This window comes from Haemaphysalis longicornis, unplaced genomic scaffold (genome assembly GCF_048455015.1).
Source record: "Haemaphysalis longicornis isolate Haplotype H1 unplaced genomic scaffold, Haemaphysalis longicornis Haplotype H1 scaffold_8, whole genome shotgun sequence".
In the NCBI taxonomy this organism is placed as follows: domain Eukaryota; kingdom Metazoa; phylum Arthropoda; class Arachnida; order Ixodida; family Ixodidae; genus Haemaphysalis; species Haemaphysalis longicornis.
The window spans coordinates 125,882,104-125,906,331 of record NW_027526445.1 but is presented as its reverse complement, the minus strand read 5'-3'; the positions used below and the strand labels follow the sequence as shown (position 1 = coordinate 125,906,331).

General features: G+C 46.1%; 1 protein-coding gene across 2 annotated transcripts in view; it reads right to left on the bottom strand.

The window, feature by feature from the left end:
* Nucleotides 1-24,228, bottom strand: part of LOC144150177 (protein-cysteine N-palmitoyltransferase HHAT-like protein) — a 51,583-nt gene that overhangs the window by 10,103 nt on the left and 17,252 nt on the right. For both annotated transcript variants that reach the window (XM_077682021.1, XM_077682020.1), the window contains exons 10-11: nt 20,569-20,604; nt 15,478-15,679 (exon numbers count right to left, since the gene is read on the bottom strand). In XM_077682021.1, coding sequence (XP_077538147.1) covers nt 15,478-15,679; nt 20,569-20,604 — 238 coding nt within the window. The remainder of the gene's footprint in view (nt 1-15,477; nt 15,680-20,568; nt 20,605-24,228) is intronic.

Sequence of the window (24,228 nt, the reverse complement as noted above, 5' to 3'; positions counted from 1 at the left end):
ATCTGCCTGCCATTGGCCTTTGCCCGCTTGAAAAGTAACAGGTTTTTGGTCGTCGGGTACCTACGCAAGACACCCCACGCCTTATTCTGTTCCTTACGGGCCTTCCTGCAATCATCCTTCCGCCAAGGATTTGGCTTAGTCGCCCTACGAGAAGAAGTCTGTGGAATGGAGTTAAGTGCTGCTTCGATTATGTGGTTAGGCTATTGTTAGGCCACATTTGAGCAGGAGGTTGCGAGAGAGTGCTGTACTGAGATAAAAAGGCGTTCACACCAAAACAGCCTGCTCTTGGCCCATCATAGCCAAACACAACAGAGGTGGTGTTAAAGTGGCCTTGTGTGTTGGGCCGTGATGGCCCTACAGCAGTAATAGCAACTAAGCCACTGTTATCCCATTGACAGTGCTTATTTTGCACACACCGCTCAACAACATACCAAATGAAAAAAATGTACGCGGCAAATCGTCTAGTTACATAGTCGGCTAGGTAAGTTCTTTTGCATAAACAAATGTGTAATGTTTAGGGATGGGCGAATATAGATTTTGAGGTTCGAAGCGAATTCGAAGCGAATAGTGATTTGGTCGAATAATTTCGAATCGAATAGTTCGAATAGTACATATTGCAAATCACAGACAAATGAGCAACTTGTGACCTGACTAATGTACACAGTTTTTTCTAATAATTAGAACTCACGTAGGCACAGCATTGTGTAAAATTATTACCAGTTGAACATTTATTGCAAAGTCTTACACACAGCTTTCCTTTGCTGTATTCACAAGTTTTCATGAAGAAATGCCTGTTGCGCCACATGCTCTGGTGCATCAGTTTCCGCCGGCTGCTCATTCACAAGTTTAAGCGCCACCTAGAAACTCGCAGAGTTAAGCGCCGCCTAGAAGCTCCGCTAAAAAAAAAAGTATTGTAGCCACTAGTATCCTCGGCCGTAGCCGAGTAAAGCGCAAGTGGCAACGTTTTTAGATTAATCTAAAAACGTTGGCAAGTGGCTGGCCGCCATTTTGAATAGGCTCGCTTAGTGCGGCGTCACTATGTGCGGCGTACTGCCGCACTGAGCGAGCCTATTCAAAATGACGGCATGCCTATTCAAAATGGCGGTCTGCTGGCTTGGTGCCGCTATGTTCGGAGCGGTGTCGTTTCAGTGCCGCCTTTTTTTTTAACCTAAAGTGTGCTGGCGGCCGAGAGCTTCGTCGAACCTCTAGGCAAGGCAGCAACTCGGCAGTGCCGGCACTGATAATAGAAATGTCCGCGTTGGTGGGTCTTGAGCCAAGCCTGGGGTAACTCTCGGAAAGCTTGACCAAAAAGCTTGGCTTTTAGCTGCCTATTCGGGAGCATCGAATAATTCGAAAATATCGAATACCTGCATTCGGATCGAAGCGAATAACAAATAGAGAGCTATTCGATCGAATATTCGACAATACCGAATATTCGCCCATCCCTAGTAATGTTGCTTGACTAGTAGCTGTGGTCCATCCTTTTATGTATAAGATATGCGGGCAATATGCGGGGATATATTTTTTTTTATTCACCAATGGAAAGTGGGGTGTGTGAGTTAATGCAGAGGCGGGTTATTCGCGCGAAAATTCGGTAACTCTGCACTTGTCAGTGCTATCTTCCCTTCCTCGACAAGGGCCACTGATTCGTACAATGATGGCTGCTTTATGTTGTGATGATAAAAAAAACTTCCGCTTTTGGGCTGCCAGAGGCATCTTATAGGGGCCCGAACGTGGGACAGGTGGCGCTGCTGGCGCCGTTCAACAGCGCCACCAGCGGAAGAAAATCGCAAAACTGAACTGGGTATTTCCTGGCGTGTGAATGTGGAGCACCGTGTTTACGTGCAGTTTAAAAGTGCAACCGCTCGTTACCGTGATGATGTTGGTCACGTGACACGCACATTTTTTGCCAGAAACTGGGTCCGGGCGACGCGCGTTCATTTTAATTACGTAAAATTTGGTTAATTAATTAATTAGTGGTCATTGACTGGGTAAAGTCAAATTGATGTCATTAGGGCATGTGAGGTATCAAATTGAAGGTCTTAATGAGTGGAATCACGTGGGACAAGTTAAAAATTGCTTCCTGGTCATAGTCATGAGATAGTCATGTGAGTCATAGATTGGGTTAAAAGTCAAAGTGGTGCCACTAGGGCTTTTGGGGTATCGAATTAAAGGTCTCGATTAGGGGAATCATGGGGCACAAATTAAAATTAGCTTCCTGGTCATAGTCATGAGACAGTTATGTGAGTCATTGATTGGGTTAAAAGTCACAGTGGTGCCACTAGGGCTTGTGGGGTATCAAATTAAAGGTCTCGATGAGTGGAATCGCGTGGGACAAGTTAAAAATTGCTTCCTGGTCATAGTCATGAGACAGTCATGTGAGTCATGGATTAGGTTAAAAGTCAATGTGAGGCCACTACGGGTTGTGAGGTATCAAATTAAAGGTCTTAATGAGTGGAATCGCGTGGGACAAGTTAAAAATTGCTTCCTGGTCATAGTCATGAGACAGTCATGTGAGTCATAGATTGGGTTAAAAGTCAAAATGGTGCCACTAGGGCTTGTGAGGTATCAAATTAAAGGTCTCGATGAGTGTAATCATGGGACACAAAGTAAAATTCGCTTCGTGGTCATGGTCATGAGACAGTCATGCGAGTCATTGATTGGGTTAACAGTCAATGTGAGGCCACTAGGGCTTGTGAGGTATCAAATTAATGGTCTTAATGAGTGGAATCACGTGGGACAAGTTAAAAATTGCTTCCTGGTCATAGTCATGAGACAGTCATGTGAGTCATTGATTGGGTTAACAGTCAATGTGAGGCCACTAGGGCTTGTGAGGTATCAAATTAATGGTCTTAATGAGTGGAATCACGTGGGACAAGTTAAAAATTGCTTCCTGGTCATAGTCATGAGACAGTCATGTGAGTCATAGATTGGGTTAAAAGTCAAAGTGGTGCCACTAGGGCTTGTGGGGTATCATATTAAAGGTCTCGATGAGTATAATCGCATGGGACAAGTTAAAAATTGCTTCCTGGTCATAGTCATGAGAGTCATGTGAGTCATGGAATAGGTTAAAAGTCAATGTGAGGCCACTAGGGGTTGTGAGGTATCAAATTAAAGGTCTTAATGAGTGGAATCACGTGGGACAAGTTAAAAATTGCTTCCTGGTCATAGTCATGAGACAGTCATATGAGTCATAGATTGGGTTAAAAGTCAAAATGGTGCCACTAGGGCTTGTGAGGTATCAAATTAAATGTCTCGATGAGTGGAATCATGGGGCACAAAGTAAAATTGGCGTCCTGGTCATAGTCATGAGACAGTCATGTGAGTCATGGATTAGGTTAAAAGTCAAAATGGTGCCACTAGGGCTTGTGAGGTATCAAATTAAAGCTCTTAATGAGTGGAATCACGTGGGATAAGTTAAAAATTGTTTCCTGGTCATAGTCATGAGACAGTCATATGAGTCATAGAGTGGGTTAAAAGTCAAAGTGGTGCCACTAGGGCTTGTGAGGTATCAAATTAAAGGTCTCGATGAGGGGAATCACGTGAGACAAGTTAAAAATTGCTTTCTTGTTATAGTCATGAGACAGTCACGTGAGTCACAAATTGGGTAAAAGTCAATGTGAGGCCACTAGGGGTTGTGAGGTATCAAATTAAAGGTCTTAATGAGTGGAATCACGTGGGACAAGTTAAAAATTGCTTCCTGGTCATAGTCATGAGACAGTCATATGAGTCATAGATTGGGTTAAAAGTCGAAATGGTGCCACTAGGGCTTGTGAGGTATCAAATTAAAGGTCTCGATGAGTGGAATCATGGGGCACAAAGTAAAATTCGCTTCCTGGTCATAGTCATGAGACAGTCATGTGAGTCATGGATTAGGTTAAAAGTCAAAATGGTGCCACTAGGGCTTGTGAGGTATCAAATTAAAGCTCTTAATGAGTGGAATCACGTGGGACAAGTTAAAAATTGCTTCCTGGTCATAGTCATGAGACAGTCATGTGAGTCATGGATTGGGTTAAAAGTCAAAGTGGTGCCACTAGGGCTTGTGAGGTATCAAATTAAAGGTCTCGATGAGGGGAATCACGTGAGACAAGTTAAAAATTGCTTTCTTGTTATAGTCATGAGACAGTCACGTGAGTCACAAATTGGGTAAAAGTCAATGTGAGGCCACTAGGGGTTGTGAGGTATCAAATTAAAGGTCTTAATGAGTGGAATCACGTGGGACAAGTTAAAAATTGCTTCCTGGTCATAGTCATGAGACAGTCATATGAGTCATAGATTGGGTTAAAAGTCGAAATGGTGCCACTAGGGCTTGTGAGGTATCAAATTAAAGGTCTCGATGAGTGGAATCATGGGGCACAAAGTAAAATTCGCTTCCTGGTCATAGTCATGAGACAGTCATGTGAGTCATGGATTAGGTTAAAAGTCAAAATGGTGCCACTAGGGCTTGTGAGGTATCAAATTAAAGCTCTTAATGAGTGGAATCACGTGGGACAAGTTAAAAATTGCTTCCTGGTCATAGTCATGAGACAGTCATATGAGTCATAGATTGGGTTAAAAGTCAAAGTGGTGCCACTAGGGCTTGTGAGGTATCAAATTAAAGGTCTCGATGAGGGGAATCACGTGGGACAAATTAAAAATTGCTTTCTTGTTATAGTCATGAGATAGTCACGTGAGTCACAAATTGGGTAAAAGTCAAAGTGGTTCCACTAGGGCTCGTGAGGTATCAAAATAAAGGCCTCGATGAGGGGAATCATGGACAAATTAAAAGTCGCTTACTGGTTATAGTCATGAGATGGTAACGTGAGTCACAAATTGGTTTAAAAGTCAAAGTGGTGCCAGTAGGGGTTGTGAGGTATCAAATTAAAGGTCTCGATGAGGAGAATCACATGTGACAAATTAAAAATTGCTTCCTAGTTATACTCATGAGATAGTCACGTGAGTCATAGGTTGGGTTAAACGTGAGTGTGACGCTACTGGGGCTTGGGGGAGATCAAATGAAAGGTCTCCATCTAGAATGTTTTCATACAATCTATTTTTTGAAAAGATAACGAAGGAATATCTTTAAATAAAGTTAGAAAGATCACCAGGTTAGGTGACATCAGTTGATATTACAAGCCGACATAAGTCCGCGAAGAATCCGTATTAGGGTACAGCGCACATTGTGGGCGCGATTTTATCTTTACATAGTACTTGTTTGCCTTTCTTTATTTTAAACACAATATGAAGGGGAAATATGTTTGGTGACACTTTTTAGAAACCGTATTTTTTGGTGTATTAGTGAACTTTCTTCACTGTTGATGCGGCACTGCTGTCGAGGCCACTCTATTCGCCGCTGAATGAGCTCCCGAACCACGGTTCGCCGCTAAATATCATTCATCTCAAACGTCCTTCGGTGTTGTGGTGTAGCGCTGAAACATTGACATAAAGCAAATGTCATTCGCTCGAAAGATAATTTGATCTGCCGTCTGGGAGTTGTATAACATATGCTACACAGTTTCGATCGTAATCCATATTATTGCTCATAAAATAAAATAATATTGATAAGGTGCAGCATTTCTATGGCAGCCGCTTGTGTAACCAAGGTAATGCGGCCTTCGCAGAACACCTCGTGCCAATACACGGCTTGCACACCGTCCGCGCTGGCCGGTTGCATAATGTAGTTGGCCCAAGCGGGGCGCGATGGTGAAGTAACACAAGGGTGAGGAGGGAACGCAGTGGGAACTTCACATGTGTTGCTGTCAGCCCACCCCGGAAAATATTTGTACGGGGTTCTTTCTAAATGCGGGCTGATTTTTCTGAGCCACTGCAAAAACTGTTACTCGGATTTGGGCATATATACTGTAACAGTCGAATGAAGTGAGCCTCAAAGCTAAGCTATGTGATGAGGTACAAGATGTCTAGCGGAGCTGCAGAAGGATGATCGTTACAATGATAATCATAGCCACTTCTTTGTCTGCGCCACGAATTGATACGGTATTGGAATGACAGTGGGCGGATGAGTATTCATGTTCTGGAACCACACTTGTGGCAAAAATGGATCTATTGCCCTAAGCGTAAATGCAAGTAGGGTGCCATAAGCCCGCTCTATATGGTGCGAATTGACAAACGAATTCGCAGCTGCGGTGTCGCTAGTGCGGCAATATGTCGTTTTGCGGGACAAGCTGAAACAATCCAAGTGATCAATTTTCGTTGCTGCCGAAGCTACAAAATTGCTTCCACAGGAGAAGACGAAGCGAGAAGCGACTTAAGGAGAACCAAAGGGAGAATGGGCTCAAAATACAGGAACAAGTGAACACTCCTAAAGATGGCGTTACCGGTTGCACGAAAGAGGTGGTCACAGCCTCTCCTAAACTTTCCTTATTTTTATGGTGGAATAGTTTACAAATCGTGGTGCCAGTGTTCAGATAGTTGTGAATAGTTGTACCGAGACGACACAAACAGGTATCTGTATATTGGAATACATGCATGTCGATTTATTCATTACACTTTTAAGGAGCAGAAAAGACATATAGTGCTGTCACGTTAAAAGAGTAACCCTTCGAAACGTCTTGCAGGGCGCATCATGGCGCTGTTGCGCCGCGCATTCCCTAAGAAGTGGGTGACGTCGCCACGAGTATTCTTGGGGACAGTCATTCTGGACGGCGCATCACGTGACTGGCGTTACTCGTTCTGTCGGTGGCTTGCAACATACTCTCTAGAGCATGAAGTCGTTTATAACAAATTTCACTACAGGAAAGTCTGGCGCTGCAATCAGGTGCCGTCATGGGACTGCTGGAAAATATTATATTTTTACTTCACCGGCCTTTCAAATTCATCAGCTTCATGATTGACAACTCTTTTCCCGACGGTGGCTCGAGTTTCTTTTCCCCCTAGCAGCACGACGCTCCCTATCCCCTACTTTGGAGCAAGCACTGCTTGCTTTCTTGAGGCGCTGTGTGTTGCTTTTTGGGGGGGCTGTTAATTCGCGCCAAAGAGCCATAGAAAAAAGAGCTCTGAACAGATGCAGCGAACGAAGGAGAGTAGGATCAAATTGAGCAAACTTCGACTGCATCTATGGTGCTGGAGGGGGAGCGGAAGAGACCAGGGTGGGGGGGACACAGGGGGGTTTTACAGGCTCGGATGGCAGACGACTACTGTCTTTCGATGGCATTTGCACCAAAGGACGGAGATATAGGGCCTTTTTAAATTCAAGTTATGAGAGTTTACGCGCCGCGGCTGTGCACCTGGGCCACGAGGGCTCTGGATTACTTTTGAGCACCTGCGCACCTTTAACGCGCGACGAAATCTCGACATACGATCGCCTTTTTTTCTCCTCCATAAGAAAAGCAGAGATCGCGAACGGGATCATACCCGCGTCCTTGGGCTCAGCAGCATAACTGAGCCACTGCAGCGGGTGCTATTTTCAGTTACTGCTGTAAGACTGCCAGGGGATGTAAAAGGCTTCCGAAGCGCGCTGGTTCGTCATGTGTATATTTGTTTACTACCATAAAAAAGTAAAGCACCATAGATATGTTTACCATCCTGGTACATTATTGTGTTGGTGCTACGTACGTTGCTTCACATGGCATATCAGCCACAAGTAACAAAGTAGCAATAAACAAACAAAACAAATGAATATATTTATTTTTTATATATAAGACAAAAGCTTCATTTCAAATTGCAAGGAGATGCCACCACAGTAGAGTTGTAATTTCCATCAAATAGTGAAGGGCGTGAAAAAAATTTTCTTTTCATGTTTTTTTAGAAAAATATCGGAAATAGAAAAAACACGATTCCAAACATATTAAAAGCTCGACATGCTTTTAAAGGGCTGCTGAAGAGCTTTTCAAAACATTTGTTGGTAGCATTCCTTTATAGTTTTCTTGACGCTAAATCAGGAAAAGGTGTTTATTGATTGTGAAAATACACCCAAACAGCATTTTTTTTTCGCGAAAGCAAATGACCCCTGCCCAATGTGCGGTAAGAGATGTGGCTTCCTTTCGCGATCGGGCCCCGGTAGATAACGTCCTATTCGAAAGCACCGGAGCTGCGTCGACCAGTCAGCATGCAGAGCTCATTCTGTTCTCATTCCGAAACGGGTCAGAAAGTCCCCAGTAATATTGAAGACGCACAAATTCTTCCCTTAGAATAGGGGAGCTTGAAAGAAGCACAAACTGAACAAGTCTGCTCGCGGCGAGCTTAAAAAACGAATTTTCCCCGAACGACTCATGGCTGACTTTAGACTTTGGGATGCCGGGATCTTGTGCAGATATGCTATTGTCGCTTTCACTACCAGCGCGAACACACATTCCTAGCACACTTTTCAACACCCCATCAGCCCCCATCTCGAATGTGCAACTTGCTTTTTACATTCGGGAGGGCGATAACAAGCTCTAGGGCATCACTTTGACTTTTACCCCAATCTATGACTCACGTCACTATCCCATGAATATAAGCAGGAAGCAATATTTAATTTGTCCCACGTAATTTCTCCTAATCAACACCTTTAATTTGATACCTCGGAAGCCCTAGTGGCACCACTTTAACTTTTAACCCAATCTATAACTCACGTGACTAGCTCGTGACTATAACCAGGATGCAATTTCTAATTTGTCCATGATTCCCCTCATCGAGACCTTTATTTTGATACCTCACGAGGCCTAGTGGCACCACTTTGACTTTTACCCAATTTGTGACTCACGTGACTATCTCATGACTATAACAAGAAAGCAATTTTTAATTTCTCCCACGTGATTCCCCTAATGGAGGCCTTTAATTTGATACCTCACAAGCCCTGGTGGCATCACTTTGACTTTTAACCTAATGCATGACTCACATGACTGTCTCATGACTATGACCAGGAAGCAATTTTTAACTTGTCCCACGCGATTCCTCTAATCGAGGCCTTTAATTTGATACCTCACAAGCCCTAGTGGCACCACTTTGACTTTTAACCCAATGTATGACTCACATGACTGTCTCATGACTTGACCAGGAAGCAATTTTTAACTTGTCCCACGCGATTCCTCTCCTCGAGACCTTTAATTTGATACCTCACAAGCCCTATTGGCCTCACATTGACTTTTAACCTAATCCATGACTCACATGTCTGTCTCATGACTATGACCAGGAAGCTATTTTTAACTTGTCCCCCATTATTCTACTCAGCGAGACCTTTAATTTGATACCTCACAAGCTCTAGTGGCACCACTTTGACTTTTAACCCAATGTATGACTCACATGACTATCTCATGACTATGACCAGGAAGCAATTTAACTTGTCCCACGTGATTCCACTCATTAAGACCTTTAATTTGATACCTCACAAGCCCTAGTGACCTCACATTGCCTTTTAACCTAATCCATGACTCACATGACTGTCTCATGACTATGGCCAGGAAGCGAATTTTACTTTGTGCCCCATGATTCCACTCATCGAGACCTTTAATTTGATACCTCACAAGCCCTAGTGGCACCATTTTGACTTTTAACCTAATCCATGACTCACATGACTGTCTCATGACTATGACCAGGAAGCAATTTTTAACTTGTCCCACGTGATTCCACTCATTAAGACCTTTAATTTGATACCTCACAAGCCCTAGTGACCTCACATTGCCTTTTAACCTAATCCATGACTCACATGACTGTCTCATGACTATGACCAGGAAGCAATTTTTAACTTGTCCCTCATTATTCTACTCAGCGAGACCTTTAATTTGATACCTCACAAGCCCTGGTGGCATCACTTTGACTTTTAACCTAATGCATGACTCACATGACTGTCTCATGACTATGACCAGGAAGCAATTTTTAACTTGCCCCACGCGATTCCTCTCATCGAGACCTTTAATTTGATACCTCGCAAGCCCTATTGGCCTCACATTGACTTTTAACCTAATCCATGACTCACATGACTGTCTCATGACTATGACCAGGAAGCAATTTTTAACTTGTCCCCCATTATTCTACTCAGCGAGACCTTTAATTTGATACCTCACAAGCCCTAGTCGCACCACTTTGACTTTTAACCCAATCCATGACTCACATGACTGTCTCATGACTATGACCAGGAAGCAATTTTTAACTTGTCCCACGCGATTCCTCTAATCGAGGCCTTTAATTTGATACCTCACAAGCCCTGGTGGCATCACTTTGACTTTTAACCCAATCCATGACTCACATGCCTGTCTCATGACTATGACAAGGAAGCAATTTTAAACTTATCCCACACGATTCCACTCATTAAAGGGGTCCTGAAATACCTTCCGCCGATGCATGGATGTACATGTACCCAAATAAAGCAATGTATTTGCAATCTCCTCCCGCAAGAATTTTGTTAAAGCGATGAGTATTAGCTGAGAAATCGTAAATCAAAAACCGCGCATTATCGTCGCTCCGCGTTTCCTCCTCCTTTCGACTTACTCTCCGCTGTTGACGGCGCGCGAGCTTTGCCTCCCATGATGCTGCGCTCCGCAGCGGTGACGTACTTCCGCTATTGCGCTGCTACGTCGTCTGCTACGGGCAAGCTTTGTTGACACCATGAATCCCGCACTTCGCTCAAGGCTGGAAAACCGAACGAAAAATCTGGCCGCATGTGTGCGGCGGCCTGGCCTTGCCCTTTCGCGGTGTTCGTTGGTGCAGTTGCTATCGGTGGCACGTGACTTTTTATCGGCGGCGAACTCGCAGCCGTACGGGGAAGATCGTGCGCTCGTTCCCTTTGATGCACCGACACTGTTTATCCAAAAAGTGCCGTATCAGATGTGGCCCCGCTGGTGCCGGGTCTTATTTTGCGGCGGTCGTAATTCCTGCCGGCGGCATGTGAAAAAGACATTTTAAATCGATACAGAACCCGTGCACAAAACCCTTCAATCAGTTGACCAGTTCAGCTTGGGGCGACGCGTGGTGGAGAGCGGCAACGTTGGCAAAGCATTCTCCACCGCGGCTCTGAGCTTTCTAGCGCTGGAGCGAGCGCCACTTCTTTGAGAATCTCAAACATCGGTTGCCTTGACAACAAGGCAAAAACCACTGTAGAACTCAGTTACAGTTGCGTGTTCCCGGTTCAGCTCGGGGCCCCACCTCGCGACATGTGGGCACTGCAGGCGTACCACCCACTCCCATTGGGAAGTGCGAGATGCGTTTGACATTACAGGAGGCGATGGTGTGTGTGTGTTGTGGACGTCTTTGTTTCGCGATGCAATGCGACGTTGTGCTTCTGCGGGTGGATAGTGCTTCCCATGGTCTGGATTATCTTTCTCGAGCGACGTACGACTCAACCTCGCATGGGGTATGTGCAGTGTGCCTGGCTAAAAGCCATCTCGGCTTGCGCGCCAGAGTTAAGTGACTTGCTGTTCGTCCCCGCAAACCGCGCGCGAGGTGAGTGCCGAAGTTACGACGGGCAGGAGGAGGCAACCCATCGTCTTTCAATCGCGGTTCAGACTTGCAACGCATGTTGTGACGTTGTGTTCGTTCGAAACCCATCTCTGGATTGTTTTGAAGTAGAATAAAATGTATGCGTCAAACCCGGGCATTCGGCTCAGGGCGTTCTCTGCGATTGCACGAAAGAAGTGCCACGGGGCTTCAACGCTTTCTTTACGGAACGTACTCAGGTAAGGGAATATCCATGTCGTGTTATGGCCGTGCTACATTTAATACAAACGGTTAAGCGTTTGTTTACACTTGTTTCGTTTGTCGTAAAATGTCCAAGCACTCCGGCACTCCGCTGGCAGATCAGCCGGCGAGCCGACGCTGAGCAGACGACTCATCTCTTTGCCGGAAGTGCGTGAAAAAGCCGCCCAATCGCAGGATGTCTAGCTCATGACGAACATCTGGGAATCGATGATGTAGACATGTGAAGATGGCGGCGTCCAAAAACACGAAGGAAAGGGTGAGAAAAAAGCGACAAAGTTTGCAACAAAAGTGTGAGCTTTCCGCTGCGCGTAAAAGAGTAATACTTGGCACAGATGACGTTGACGACCCAATCTAACGATTGCGCTAGTTCATTTAGTGTGCTCAAAACGCCTTTCAGGGCCCCTTTAAGACCTTTAATTTGATACCTCAGAAGCCCTAGTGGCCTCACATTGACAGTTAACCCAATCCATGACTCACATGACTGTCTCATGACTATGACCAGGACGCAATTTTAATTTGTCCCCCGTGATTCCCCTCATCGAGACCTTTAATTTGATACCCCACACGCCCTAGTGACACCACTTTGACTTTTAACCCAATTCGTGACTCACGTGACTAACTCGTGACCATAACCAGTAAGCAGTTTTTAATTTCTCCCTCGTGATTCCCCTAATCGAGACCTTTATTTTGATACCTCACAAGCCCTAGTCGCATCACTTTTACTTTTAACCCGATCTATGACTTACGTGATTACCTCATGACTATTACCACGTGATTCCACTAATCGAGACCTTTAATTTGATACCTCACAATCCCTATTGACATCACTTTGACTTTTAACCCAATCTGACTAATCAATAATTAACTAATTAACATAAATGAGGTAATTAACGTTCGAGCCCTACTGCCTCGGGAAACACTCGCGGCAAGCAAAAAAAGCGCTCACGCTTAAAAAAAAAAATAACGTGCCGCAGCTGTGGGCATCGCGCTCACAGCTGCGGCACGTTCTTTTTTTTTTTTTTAGTCCATAACTTCCGTTTTCCGCCACTACGGGAAAAAAATGGCGCTAGTGTCGCGCGGCAAACTCCAGGTTCCGGTCCCTATTGACAGCAAACGTGCCAGTCACGGCACACACAATGAATGCGTGCACGTTGTCCAGAGGTAGCTGGCTAGCACGTTGTCCAGAGGTAGCTGGCTAGTCGCCCAAGCCGTTCCACTAGGCACCACCCTGACCGAAATTGTGGCACCCCCCGGGTTGCTGTGAGGCTGCCTCCATGACTGCCTGATGCAGGGTTGTTTTTGTAAACAAACATGGCGGCAGCCATGCCAGTGCACTGTGAGTGGCAAAAGTTTACGGAATTTGAGTCTGCAAAAAACGCATTTGAGCACTCTAAAAGCGACGCTTTAGTGTTCTCACTGATGGCATCTGTAGCGCGAAAACGTCAAAGTGAAAGATAAAAACGCTTCCCACGGCCAAAATCGAACCTGGGTCCCTCACATCATGAAGCCGGCGTCTATCTGATGGCTCCATTTCGACATGGTTGAAGCGGTTTGGAAAACTTGGACAACAACTAAAGAATCTATCACAAGAAAGCTTCCCATTCAACGATAGTCGCCGCTTGACAGAGGGGCGCAAAATTTTAATTAACCCGAAAGTGTTTTACGCTGGGGCACAGAAACCTCACCGGAGTCATATCCATCACAGAAATGACATCACCAGAAAAAGTTGTATTGGCGCGGCGGCGCTAGGATTCGAGCCCACGACCACTCTGGCCGCAATGGGAGGTGTGAAACACTCTACCGACTGAGCCATGAAGTCATGCCCGCGTAGCCGTACGAATGCGCCTTATGTCCCTACTTCTAACTCGTCCATTCAGATGGTGCTGCCGTCTAGGAGAGGTGAAGCGAAGTACTGCGTCATGACGCTAATGAGCGCCGATAGTTGGTGCCTCGATAGAGCAGCGTATAGCAGTGGAAGCTGCTGTGTTTATCAGCCAGCCGCATATGTGGAACGCCACTCAGCTTGTGGAACGGCGCCGCCGTGTTCCACAAGCTGCGCTCGTTGCAAAACAAGCGTCTGGCGTACACGCTACAGAGCAGGATGTGGTCCCACGTTTGCCGAAGCAACCCGCCAGCAGGACGTCACTTGCCAAGCACACCCATAAGACTGCTGCCGACCTGCCAATCATGCTCCTTTCGCTGTAATGGACCGCGACTTTACCAAACGATTCGCTGACAACCATTCGGCCCCGTTCACACGGTTTGCGAACGCATGGGGTTTCAATTGGATTCATGCAATGCTCCGGCGTTTGTAATTTAGTGTCTAACGTTAATAAGTCTAATGGTGCCATACCGACGAAATATAAATAGCAATGTGCAAGTTCATATCGATGCACGATAAACATTCAAATGCTCCTGCGAAGCCACAGTTCACTCTTGTGCTTTACCGATTCCTACGAAAGAAGGATCAACCACATTTTTTTTTTTGACACTGTTAGCCTCAAACAGGGGGATAAAAAATTACGCCCACCTCCCCTCGCGGGAACCCTGGTGTGATGCGACGCTGAGGGGGGTTCAAGCGCAAGTGGAGAGCAACCGCCGACCGAAAGGCCGCCGCGCAGCGCGCCTGAAGGAGAGGAGACCATGGAAGAGAGAGTACTGCACATGCACCGGCGCCAGTGCATCTGCCGCGGCTATGACGCAACACAATCCACTTTAATCCAAGCCAAGCCAAGCCAATCCAATCCATTCGAATCCAATCCAATGCCCCTCGCGCGAGAGGGGCATCGGAGAGGAGAGGGGGTGCGCGGCGGAGAGCGCAGCTTGCGCGGCGAGGAGAATGGGGGAGGGGCGGACAACAACAACGCCGACGACGCTGCATGGACAAGGTGAGTGAATGAGATGCAGTCGCATCTAAAAGCCAACTGAACTTGCAGAGAATTTCGTTAATGCGGGGTTGCTGTCCAAAAACATTTCACTGCCGAGAGATATGAAATACGTGGGCTTCTATGAACCTTCGCCGGGGATGCGAAAATATTGTCACAGGTGAGACTGACAGTCTTGGCTGAGCGGGACAAAGAACTTGGTTTATCAGGCATATGGGGCAGCGAGCAAAAAGGCCGGACCTCTTCTTCTTCTTCTTTTAAAAAAGGTTGCTGGCTCTGCCTAGGGTTTCCCCAGAAACGGCCCATACCATATTTGTACGATTGTAACGCGCAGAAAAGTTTACTTTAAAAATTTCGAAAAAAAAAAAGCTTGTTTCGATTGGACAGAATTTTATTTTCGGAGGCATTCGTGCACATGAAAATGCTGCTGGCCACTTTGAAGCTGATTTCGGCCTTGAGACCGACTATAAAGTGCACACAAATTTGAAGGTTACTTTTAGGAAAAAAAAAAGGGTGCACATCAGAATTGTGCAAATACGGTATGTACTTTGTGTGGAGGTAATTACCATTTATAGTGTGGCACTATTTTGTTGCTGCGGGAATTACGTACGCGTGGGGTTTCCTTATCGCAGGGTTCAGCAGTACCAGCTCGTCAGCTGCATGTTACCATTCAAGTGATGTGATAAAATGGAAACAGAACCCCAACTACAGTCGCCAAATGATGTTTCTCGGTGGTGGCTTAACTCGGCAGCTGTCGATGGCATGAACAAAATCCTGTGACGTCAAGGACCTCGCCAAAAAGTGTCTGATGAGCAGCCAGTGCGTCATCTGTTGCTTGCAATACTACTATCTCGATCATTTGTCAGCAGGATGCGATACAACTGGAAAAGCTGTTATCAGGACAAAACAGTCCTTTTAATAAACCAGACTTGTATATCATTCTCACGGATCCTCAAAACCTGTTAAGCGCAACCGAACCCACCTCCAAGTTGCGCCAGGCAGGGCGATTCCTGAGGAGCTCCATAAGGAGCTCAGTCAAGATGCCGAAGAAGTTGAGGGTGCACCAGACGACCACCGCCTTGTCCAGACCGTGCCAGGAACAGACAAAGGCAAAGCTGGCAGCCGCTCCCATCATGCGGCGCTTTAACGTCCAGCCACAAGAGACGATCGGCTTGTAGATGTACCTGAGGGAGACATGCCAGTCAAGTCACCTGTCAGCATTCCACGTTGTGTCGTTGCTCCAATGACTGATTACTTGAAAGTTCTCGACTGTTTGGCAAAGTACATTCACATACAGTGTAGACTAGTCATAACTTACACTGCCTGAAGTCCAGGATACGGCATTACACGTTTGTGCGACCCCATGTTTGCCTCCTGTAAAGCTCAGTGCATAAGCATGCCGGTTCAAACGTGGTTACCTGAAGCACAATATCAATTATAGTGCAGATTCTTGGGGGCCCTGAACATCGACTGAAGCAATCGGCATGTCGTTTCAATGTTAAAAAAAAAATGAAAAAAGAGAGAGAGAGAGAGAGATGGAATCAGCCATACAACACAACACGCTCTCCACCCCACCCCCCTTCTAACTTGGATATGCAAAAGAAGAATAGGGTGCACTTTGTTCCCACATTTTGTTTGAATCATGCGAAAACCACAACTGCCTTTCTCTAGGCGCACCTCAACAGCACAGCCCCAAAAGTCTTTCTAGGAGTATGGTAATAGAAATCCACCCTTCTGCAGGTTGTCTCTACCGGAACGTTATGATGATGCGCAACCATCTTTTGTACTGTTGGCAAATGAAGTAGCGCGAAAATACGCCAAAGTAATAAAAAAGGCCTGCGTTCCGATCATGTTGCACCGGCAGCATCACCCAGGCTTCTGCCTCCATGGCATCTGTATTTCAAGCATCAACCACTGGCAATGCCTTCCCTCGAAAGAAAAAATGAATAAACGACAACAGGAATTATAAAAAACCATGTACCGTATTTTCCGGTCTATAAGTCGCGTTTTTTTTTTTCTGAAATTTTCGTTGGTGCGTCTTATCCACCGGTGCGACTTATGTATGGAATAAATCCGGTTCGCGGCGGCCGCGCGTGGCGAGCACAAGTTGAGAGTTGAGACACAGCTCTATGGTGTAAATGAATCCGAAGCCCACTGCTACGGCGTTTCTCATAGCCCATATTTTGCTTCGGGACGTTACACCAAAGAATTTGCAGCTTTTTCTAGTAAAGAACAATGATAATGGCCTGCGACAAACACGCGCCACTTTATGCCATGCGCAGTAACTACAGTGCAGAATAAATTCAAAGTAACATCAAACTGGGTTGCAGAAACAAAATGCAGCTGATAAATTATTACAGAGAGTTACTCTGAAGGAGGTAAACGTGCTGCTAATTTTTAAAATGACAGCTTGCTGATAAGTTTCGATTTTCGGGCCGCTTCCGGTCGCATCACTTCCGTCCGCCATGACACCTTTATTGCGCTGATTTACGACAGCACGCAAGAGATGCGCGACGTTTGGAGAGGTGGCCAAATGGGTCTCCGACTCTTGGTACTCCATTTCTGCAAAAACAGTTGTAGCCGGGTTGATAAAGGCCAGAGTAATCCAGTCCGCGAGTGGTAAGGATGTTGGCAAAGAAGACAATAGAGAGTCGGAGGACGACAGTGATGCGCCGGTGGAACTCCCACTGAAGATACTGAATTATTTGTTAGCGAGTCGGAGGAAAAAGACTTCGATAATTTTGCCTAAGCGCTGACCGTAAGGACATGCCATCTGTGTGTATCAATAAACCATTTTTGAGAAGTTAGTTCTGTCTAGACTTTGGATGTTATATGCCCGTGTCTAGCCCTCCTTACCTGGATGCTGTGTTCATAGGCGGCGGCCGTCGCAACCATGTACTTTCGCCGCACTTTCTATCGATCTGATTCACTATGAGTTTACCTAATTAACAAGTGCGTCTTATATATCGGCGCGTCTTATATACCGGTGCGACTTATATACATTTTTTTTTTCGGAAAAACTGTCATTTTGAGGGGGGGTGCGACTTATACAAAGGTGCGACTTATAGAGCGGAAAATACGGTAGAAGCCGGCAAGGATAAAAAAAAAAGAGTGGAAATGTACATCTTGCAGTGGTATTTAAGTGGCATTCATTTGGGTAATAGAAAAAAAGGAGAGAGAGAGAGAGAGAGAGAGAGAGAGAGAGAGAGAGAGAGAGAGAGAGAGAGAGAGAGAGAGAGAGAGAGAGAGAGAGAGAGAGAGAGAGCCTTTATTTTGGCAGGAAGACTCTAGGAATGTTTGAAATGGTTGCAGTAGTACATGTGCATGTTTTGCTTGCGGTGAAATACTCCTCATTGTGTAAATTTTTGCAGCTCCCGCAACATCATGAGCGATCTACATTGTAGTTGATATTTAATGTTAGACCTTAGGAAACTTCTGAAATTATCCGTGAGGCCATATCAGGGTCTCCATGAAAAAATCTCCCCTTTTTTTCTTACTTTCTGGCGAACCTTCCCTTCAATGCAAAAAAAAAAGTTCACAATGCAAAAAAACTTTGCATACCCAGCACATACGTTTCGATTCCTCCGTGTAGCACACTTTAAAGCTGGCTTTTTGCACTACAGTGCAGCTCTGCAAGAAAGCTAGACGCACAGCAGTGCAGAATCTGTGCACAGTAGGGGTGTGCGAAATGCCGAATAGTAGTAACTTTCGAATTGAATATCGAACTGAATCCAGACAAAAAGCCGAATATCGAATACCAATTTTCTTTTTACAGGCCTCGATTTTTTGCAGGTTTTTGTGCAAAACCAGAAGCTAATTCACACGTTCTGGAGACATGACATCTCATTCGACCCAGAGAACGCACTTTTGAACTCGCATCGGCGGCCCTCCAGGAATTAGAAGCAAGCGCAATATGCATTAAAAAAGAAAAAAAGAAAAAGAAAAATCCGACTGGCACTGGAATTGCTGTACTGCAATTGTAGGCAACGACTCTACGTTTCCTCATAACTCAGAAGCGGGCACTTTGCAGGCGTGAACCACAGGACGCAAAAACACAGCACAGCCACAATTGTGGGCTACGATGAGGCACTTCTTCGGAAGCACATGCGCAGCGTGAAGCGTGAACAATATGTAACGGCAGGAAAGCTCGCACTGCAGTCGCCGTGGACAAGCCTGCACTACCACTGCGGTCTAAAAAACAAGTAAACATGGCAGCAACCATACACCAGCTGCATTAGAAACAGCCACAACTGGCGTTGATTTTAAATTAACAGAAGCGCTGTCATCAAAACGGTGGCCACAGTTGACGGCGACGACTTGAAGAAAGATCTGATCAACGCAATCGCAGATTACTCCGTGCACTGGGACAAAATTTACAGCCTCTGCAAGGTGCGCTTGTCGAAAGTGCGATTGGGATGAAACTTGCCGAGCACACGGTGCAGCAGCAGTGCGTTAGCGTGCACCGACGTCTCTCGCTTTCGCAAGGCCAGGGAACGTTCGAAAACTCCACTCGACTGTTTGAAAAATTGCCGGTAGATATTCGATTCGCGAAACGAATTATTTGCGGAGGTATTTATCGATTCATATTCGAATGGAATGTAGACCATTTATATAACGCAACTGTTTATAGTGCGGGACAGGATATAACGCGGGTTTTTGTGACCACTGGTTTGACTTTTATAGAACTCAATGCATAAGCATACCGCTTTAAAATGCGGTTGGTCAAAGCACAATACCGTTTAAAGTGCAGTTTTCAGGCGGATCTGCTGATCGACAGGCACAGCTGGGGCATCGACAGGCACAGCTGGAGCAAAAAACAAAGGAATCCAGGATGCGGGTTGGATTCCGGGCCGTGGAAGCCGCTTTTCTTATGCAGGCGAAAAGCAAAAACGCACGCGTGAAGGAGATTTCGGCTCAGGTTAAAGATCCCCAGGTGGTCAAAATTAATCCAGGGCCCTCCACTACGGCGCGCCTCATCGCCTGCATTGCGTTGGCACGTGAAACCCTACAATCAATCAAGGCTAGGGCTTTGAGGCAATCATATACCCAGGACTGCCCACAAAGTAAGAAGAGGCAGCTACCAAACTATCCTTATCATTATCATAATCTGCCATAAATACCTCCACAGCCTGCACCAAAGAGGTCTGAACGGCAGAGCTCTCTAGTGCGCACCCATGTCTCCTGTTCCTTTTCACTAGTCCATAGTTCTAGTTTGTGTTCTTGATTCTCGTTTTGAGCTCTGTATCATGCGAATGCTCCAAGTGGAGTGCTGAAACTCAGCCGAAATTCACTGATGTGTTCAAGACGTAAGTTGTAAGAGTTTGCAAAGTTAGTCAATTTGTTGTGTCTCGCATAAAAGTTTGAGCCACATGTCCAAGCTGTCATCGTTCCATCCTAGAAAGAGATAATTCTGCAGACGTCATGAGGTGCATCCAGTTAGAGAAGGCGGAGGACTTTCTTTGCGAGATTTGCGCAAAATCGTTACCAGTCACGTTGTGGGCTACCTGCAGTAAAGTGACTGAGCTCGATTGTTAACGACTACGAAGAGAGCTTAAATGTTTTGGGTCTCGGGTGTGTCGTTGTATGAAGCCAAAGGAGTTGGCCTTTCGAGGAAAGTTCCTGCAACTCTATCAGTGACTTGAGCAGACGGGAGTGCGTGCTGAGGACAGATGAGAAGAGCTGGAAATAAATCAAGCGCTTTTGGTGAGCTATTTTGCAGAATGTCCTTTCTGCCAGGATTTTTTTTTCTCCTCAAGTAAGGGTCTGACCTATAAGAAGGGTTGCACGAAAGTCCAGTTTATACGGTAGTTCGTTGTCATGATGCAAGAAACAAAAGTAGTAAAAATGGCAGAAGGCTTGCAGCAGAAATAATTGAAACTGCTATCAGAAGTGGTGCAATTTTGCAACAGAAAACATGCAGCGATTGTTTTAAAACTGGGTCCAGAAAGGCACTCACTCAGGGAACTTAGTTAACTGCAAATGAAAACAAAGCACGGCTATGCAGTAAAATTCTAATTGCGGTTTGGAGTCCCAGTTCTAAGCAGGATAGTACTTTACAAAAGTGTATACTTACTTCTGTATCCAGAGGTAGAGGCCACGGTCAAAGTGCCTGCACATGGTTTCAAAGAAGAAACAAAAAGGACTCAGATTCAACCTAACTAAATCAGTTTATGGGATAAGCACCACATAATTAAAGGGGCCCTGCAACACTCTTCAAGCAGTGCAAGTAAACCTGCGCGACGTTTTATTACACTGCCAGGAACACCCGAGCCAAATAGTACATGCGCACGTGAAGCGGTAAGCGCGCAAATTGCCGTGAAAGACGCGGAAAAACGGAAAAACCAACCGCGCTCTCTTCAATTCCCCTCATTATGCACCCCTGGCATGGCCTCTGCGACGTCGATCGGGCCATGGTTGTCCTGGCTGTCCTATTGGCTGTCGCTGGTCTACTTCGCGGCTAAATTCTAGCATTTCCTGTGACAATCCACCGTCGTCGGCGCTGTGTATCAACCTCTTCTATGTCTGAACCTGTCCGCATGCTTTTGGTGTTTCTTTTGTTTTGAGTGCGCGCGGAGTTTGAGTGACGAACTAAATATTCCGCTTTCAACGAGCCCACTCGACAACAAACGTTTACTGCTTCAAAAACGCCCTACCAGCCTGAGCGGTTGCTTGCGAGCAGGCCGCCATGCCTGCTTTTTTGTGGCACCAGACCGGAAATAGACCCGTCCACGTTGCGGGGAAAAGGACAAAACTCCCCGGCATGTGACATATCGAAGGCCGCCGTACAGAATGCCGCGCGCCGCCCCCCCTCTCCGGGAGAGAGCGCGCAGCTTTCGTCGCGTTGTCCGCGGTTGAGTTGAGAGGGAACATTTATGCGCGATTTTTCATCGCGCGTAGTTTCGGTGATAGTGAATGGATTTTCATAATTCTTGCGGAAGGAGATTGCTGGGACAATAGACTTTACCCCGAAATACATTCCGCGTAGTCGACGATAAGTGTTGCAGGGTCCCTTTAAGCCAAGTCATGCGGGCCTGGTGTTACCCATTGCAACTCAAAATATAAAATCACCAGACGTTCCCAAGTAATAGCACATCAATTAAGGAAGCCCAAAGAAAAACTAAAGCAGCCTTTCTTTCTCTATGAAGCTCAAGCTGCTGTGATCGACAACCTCTAGATAAAGCCCAGCTGCATACTGACATAGTCCCTATGTGTCCAATTTGCGGAAGCTGATCTTTTTTGTTAAAACTGTTAAGGATTTTTTTTTTCATTGGGGACATAATTTTTTTTTTCGCAAGCACGATCTTGGCTTTGTGCCAAAGAGATAAGAGGCGCTACCCAAAAGTGCCTTCCTCTCGCTGTTTGGCCGCATGTCACCGGAGCAGTGCGGGAAAGCCTGCCTCCAGGAGCAAAGAACGTCGGCGCATGTTTTAGAACTTCTAGGGTACTTCGAAAGTTTATTTGAAAATTCAGTGGTGCCACTGATGAACGCTGATTTGGAGCAATTTTTGTATCAGCAAATTATTAATTTTGGAGCAATTTGGAGCACCTAAATGCCAGTTTTGGAGCACCTTGGAGCAACTAGACATGAACTGCTCGATGTGTCCAAAGCATCTCTCAACACTGAAAATTGGCCAGGATTGTTCAGTAATTGATGTGGAGGTCGCCTAACAGTGTCAGATCAGATGGAAGGTGCTTCAAGGTGTTTGCACACATGTGATCAGAAATAAACGGCACTGCTAAACAACAATGGTCTTGTCCTTGCTAGGGGAAGACTTCTCCAAGGAGTCACTGAAAACGCTTCCCAGTTGGCAGGCTCGAACATGCATTAAGAATAGCTTTCACAATAGGCTCTCCCAATAGCCATAAAATAGCCAAATATCCAATGAAAAAAAAATTTCCCGCCAACCATAAGAGGAGCAATTACCCCAATTTGGCTATTTATAGCCCTTCCCTGAAATAAAGCGATGGGAATTCTTTTTTCACGGGTTTCGAAACAGCCGCTAGATGTTGCCACACGTTTGATGCAAATAAATCCCCCGGGTATAAAAACTGAAGCAAAACATAATTTTCAAGGTATTTAGTTCCTTTCTGGTGCGACTAAAAGGCACCATGCAAGATAACGTTTTAGCATAGCGGGTATCGTCCGCTGACGCTATGGCGGCGGGTGGTGGAGCCCATAGAGTTAAGATACTACTGACTCGTAGGGCCCGACTAAGCAGGTGCAAATTCGATTCGGTAGGGTGGATTAGGCCGGCCTTCGCCATGCCCGCGCATTGGCTCCGCTGAGGGACAACCTCCTCACTCTACAGTCGGGTCCCGGCAACCCACCGCCGAAGCGTGAGCCTCCGGTAGCCGCTATGCTAAACTAAAACTCCCCAATGATTACTGAAAGCCTTCGACAAACCTGCATGCAGAAAAACAACGCGTATCTCGCCCCTCTTTTCCCAACTGTTGAGGCAGGCCATCGTGTTTTACTTTTTCATTTTATTCGATTGCAGGCACTTGATATCAGTCCTCGTGCGCATTTCCACCCTAGATCTTTAATGAGAGAGACTGGCTGCTTTTCATGGCCTGCTCCACTTGCGACGGTCCACTCAGCGAGCCCGGCAAGCAAAGCGAGAGCTTGCAGCCGAGCGCGTCACGCATGCTGCGAAATGGCGCTCCCGCTGGCTCTCGGAGAGGAGAGGGCCGGCAATAAATGCCACCTGAAACTATCTGTTGTTGATAGCAGGAACCATCGGAAACTACAGCAAGCAGGAAAGTTTTCAACCACGGTGGGCGCTGCAATGACTTGCTAGATGAAAGCTGCCTCGGCGGTACAGCGACAGCGCCAATTAAACTCGCTTCTCCGGGCGCACAAACTGCACCAATAGGTCGCGGCAAATGTGATGACGGGTGCTAGGGAGTTCAAGTTATCAAGCCGAATTAGTTATACATGTCTAGAGACGTCTGTGAAGTAGTACTTGTGACAGGCCACACGTGAATTGCGGGACAAAAATTTTGGCACACTTACTCGCGAAATCGTCGTTCTTTTATCAGGATGGCGCAGGATAGTACCTCATTTTGTGCAAATTGGCAAATTTAGTGCAGGAGTGGGAGGGAGCACTGGAAAATTCCTAACAGTGTTACTTGATTCAAAGCTGAATCAAATTTTAAAAGTTATTTGCCTGATATTCAAAATTTGAAAGTTTCGAGTATTTGCACACCCACCACTAGGTGAACTTACCCGGGGGTGGAACGAGAAGGGAAGGCACAGACAACTCAATGGATCGACGAGTTTAAAAAAAAATATGCGGCCGTGCAATCCGTACAGACAGTTAATAAGCAGCGAAGCTGTAGTGTGCGGCCGGTGTGCGGCCACCACCCCTGTCTACCATTGCCGCTTGAGCTGTGCTTGACGCAATAGCTTACCGCAGGCCTGCTCTGCTGTGAGAGAGACTCTTTCACTCTGTCCAACGCGTCATTCCAACTTACCAGCACCGCTACATAGGAGAGCGTAGCTACTACATCATTTAGTACGGGCCCACTTACACCTTCCCTTCTCTTACTTCTAACTCCTCTCCTACCTGGTCTTTCTGCGCATCGCACGGTGTTTCACCAGAGGAGCTTTCCCATACACAGGACCGCAGCTTTTCCTTTCACCTAGCCATACAAAGCTCCGCTTTAAAAACATGGGGGCAAGAAGTGAATTCGGGCAACGCAAGAGGCCTTCATGCTCCACTGGACATCCTCT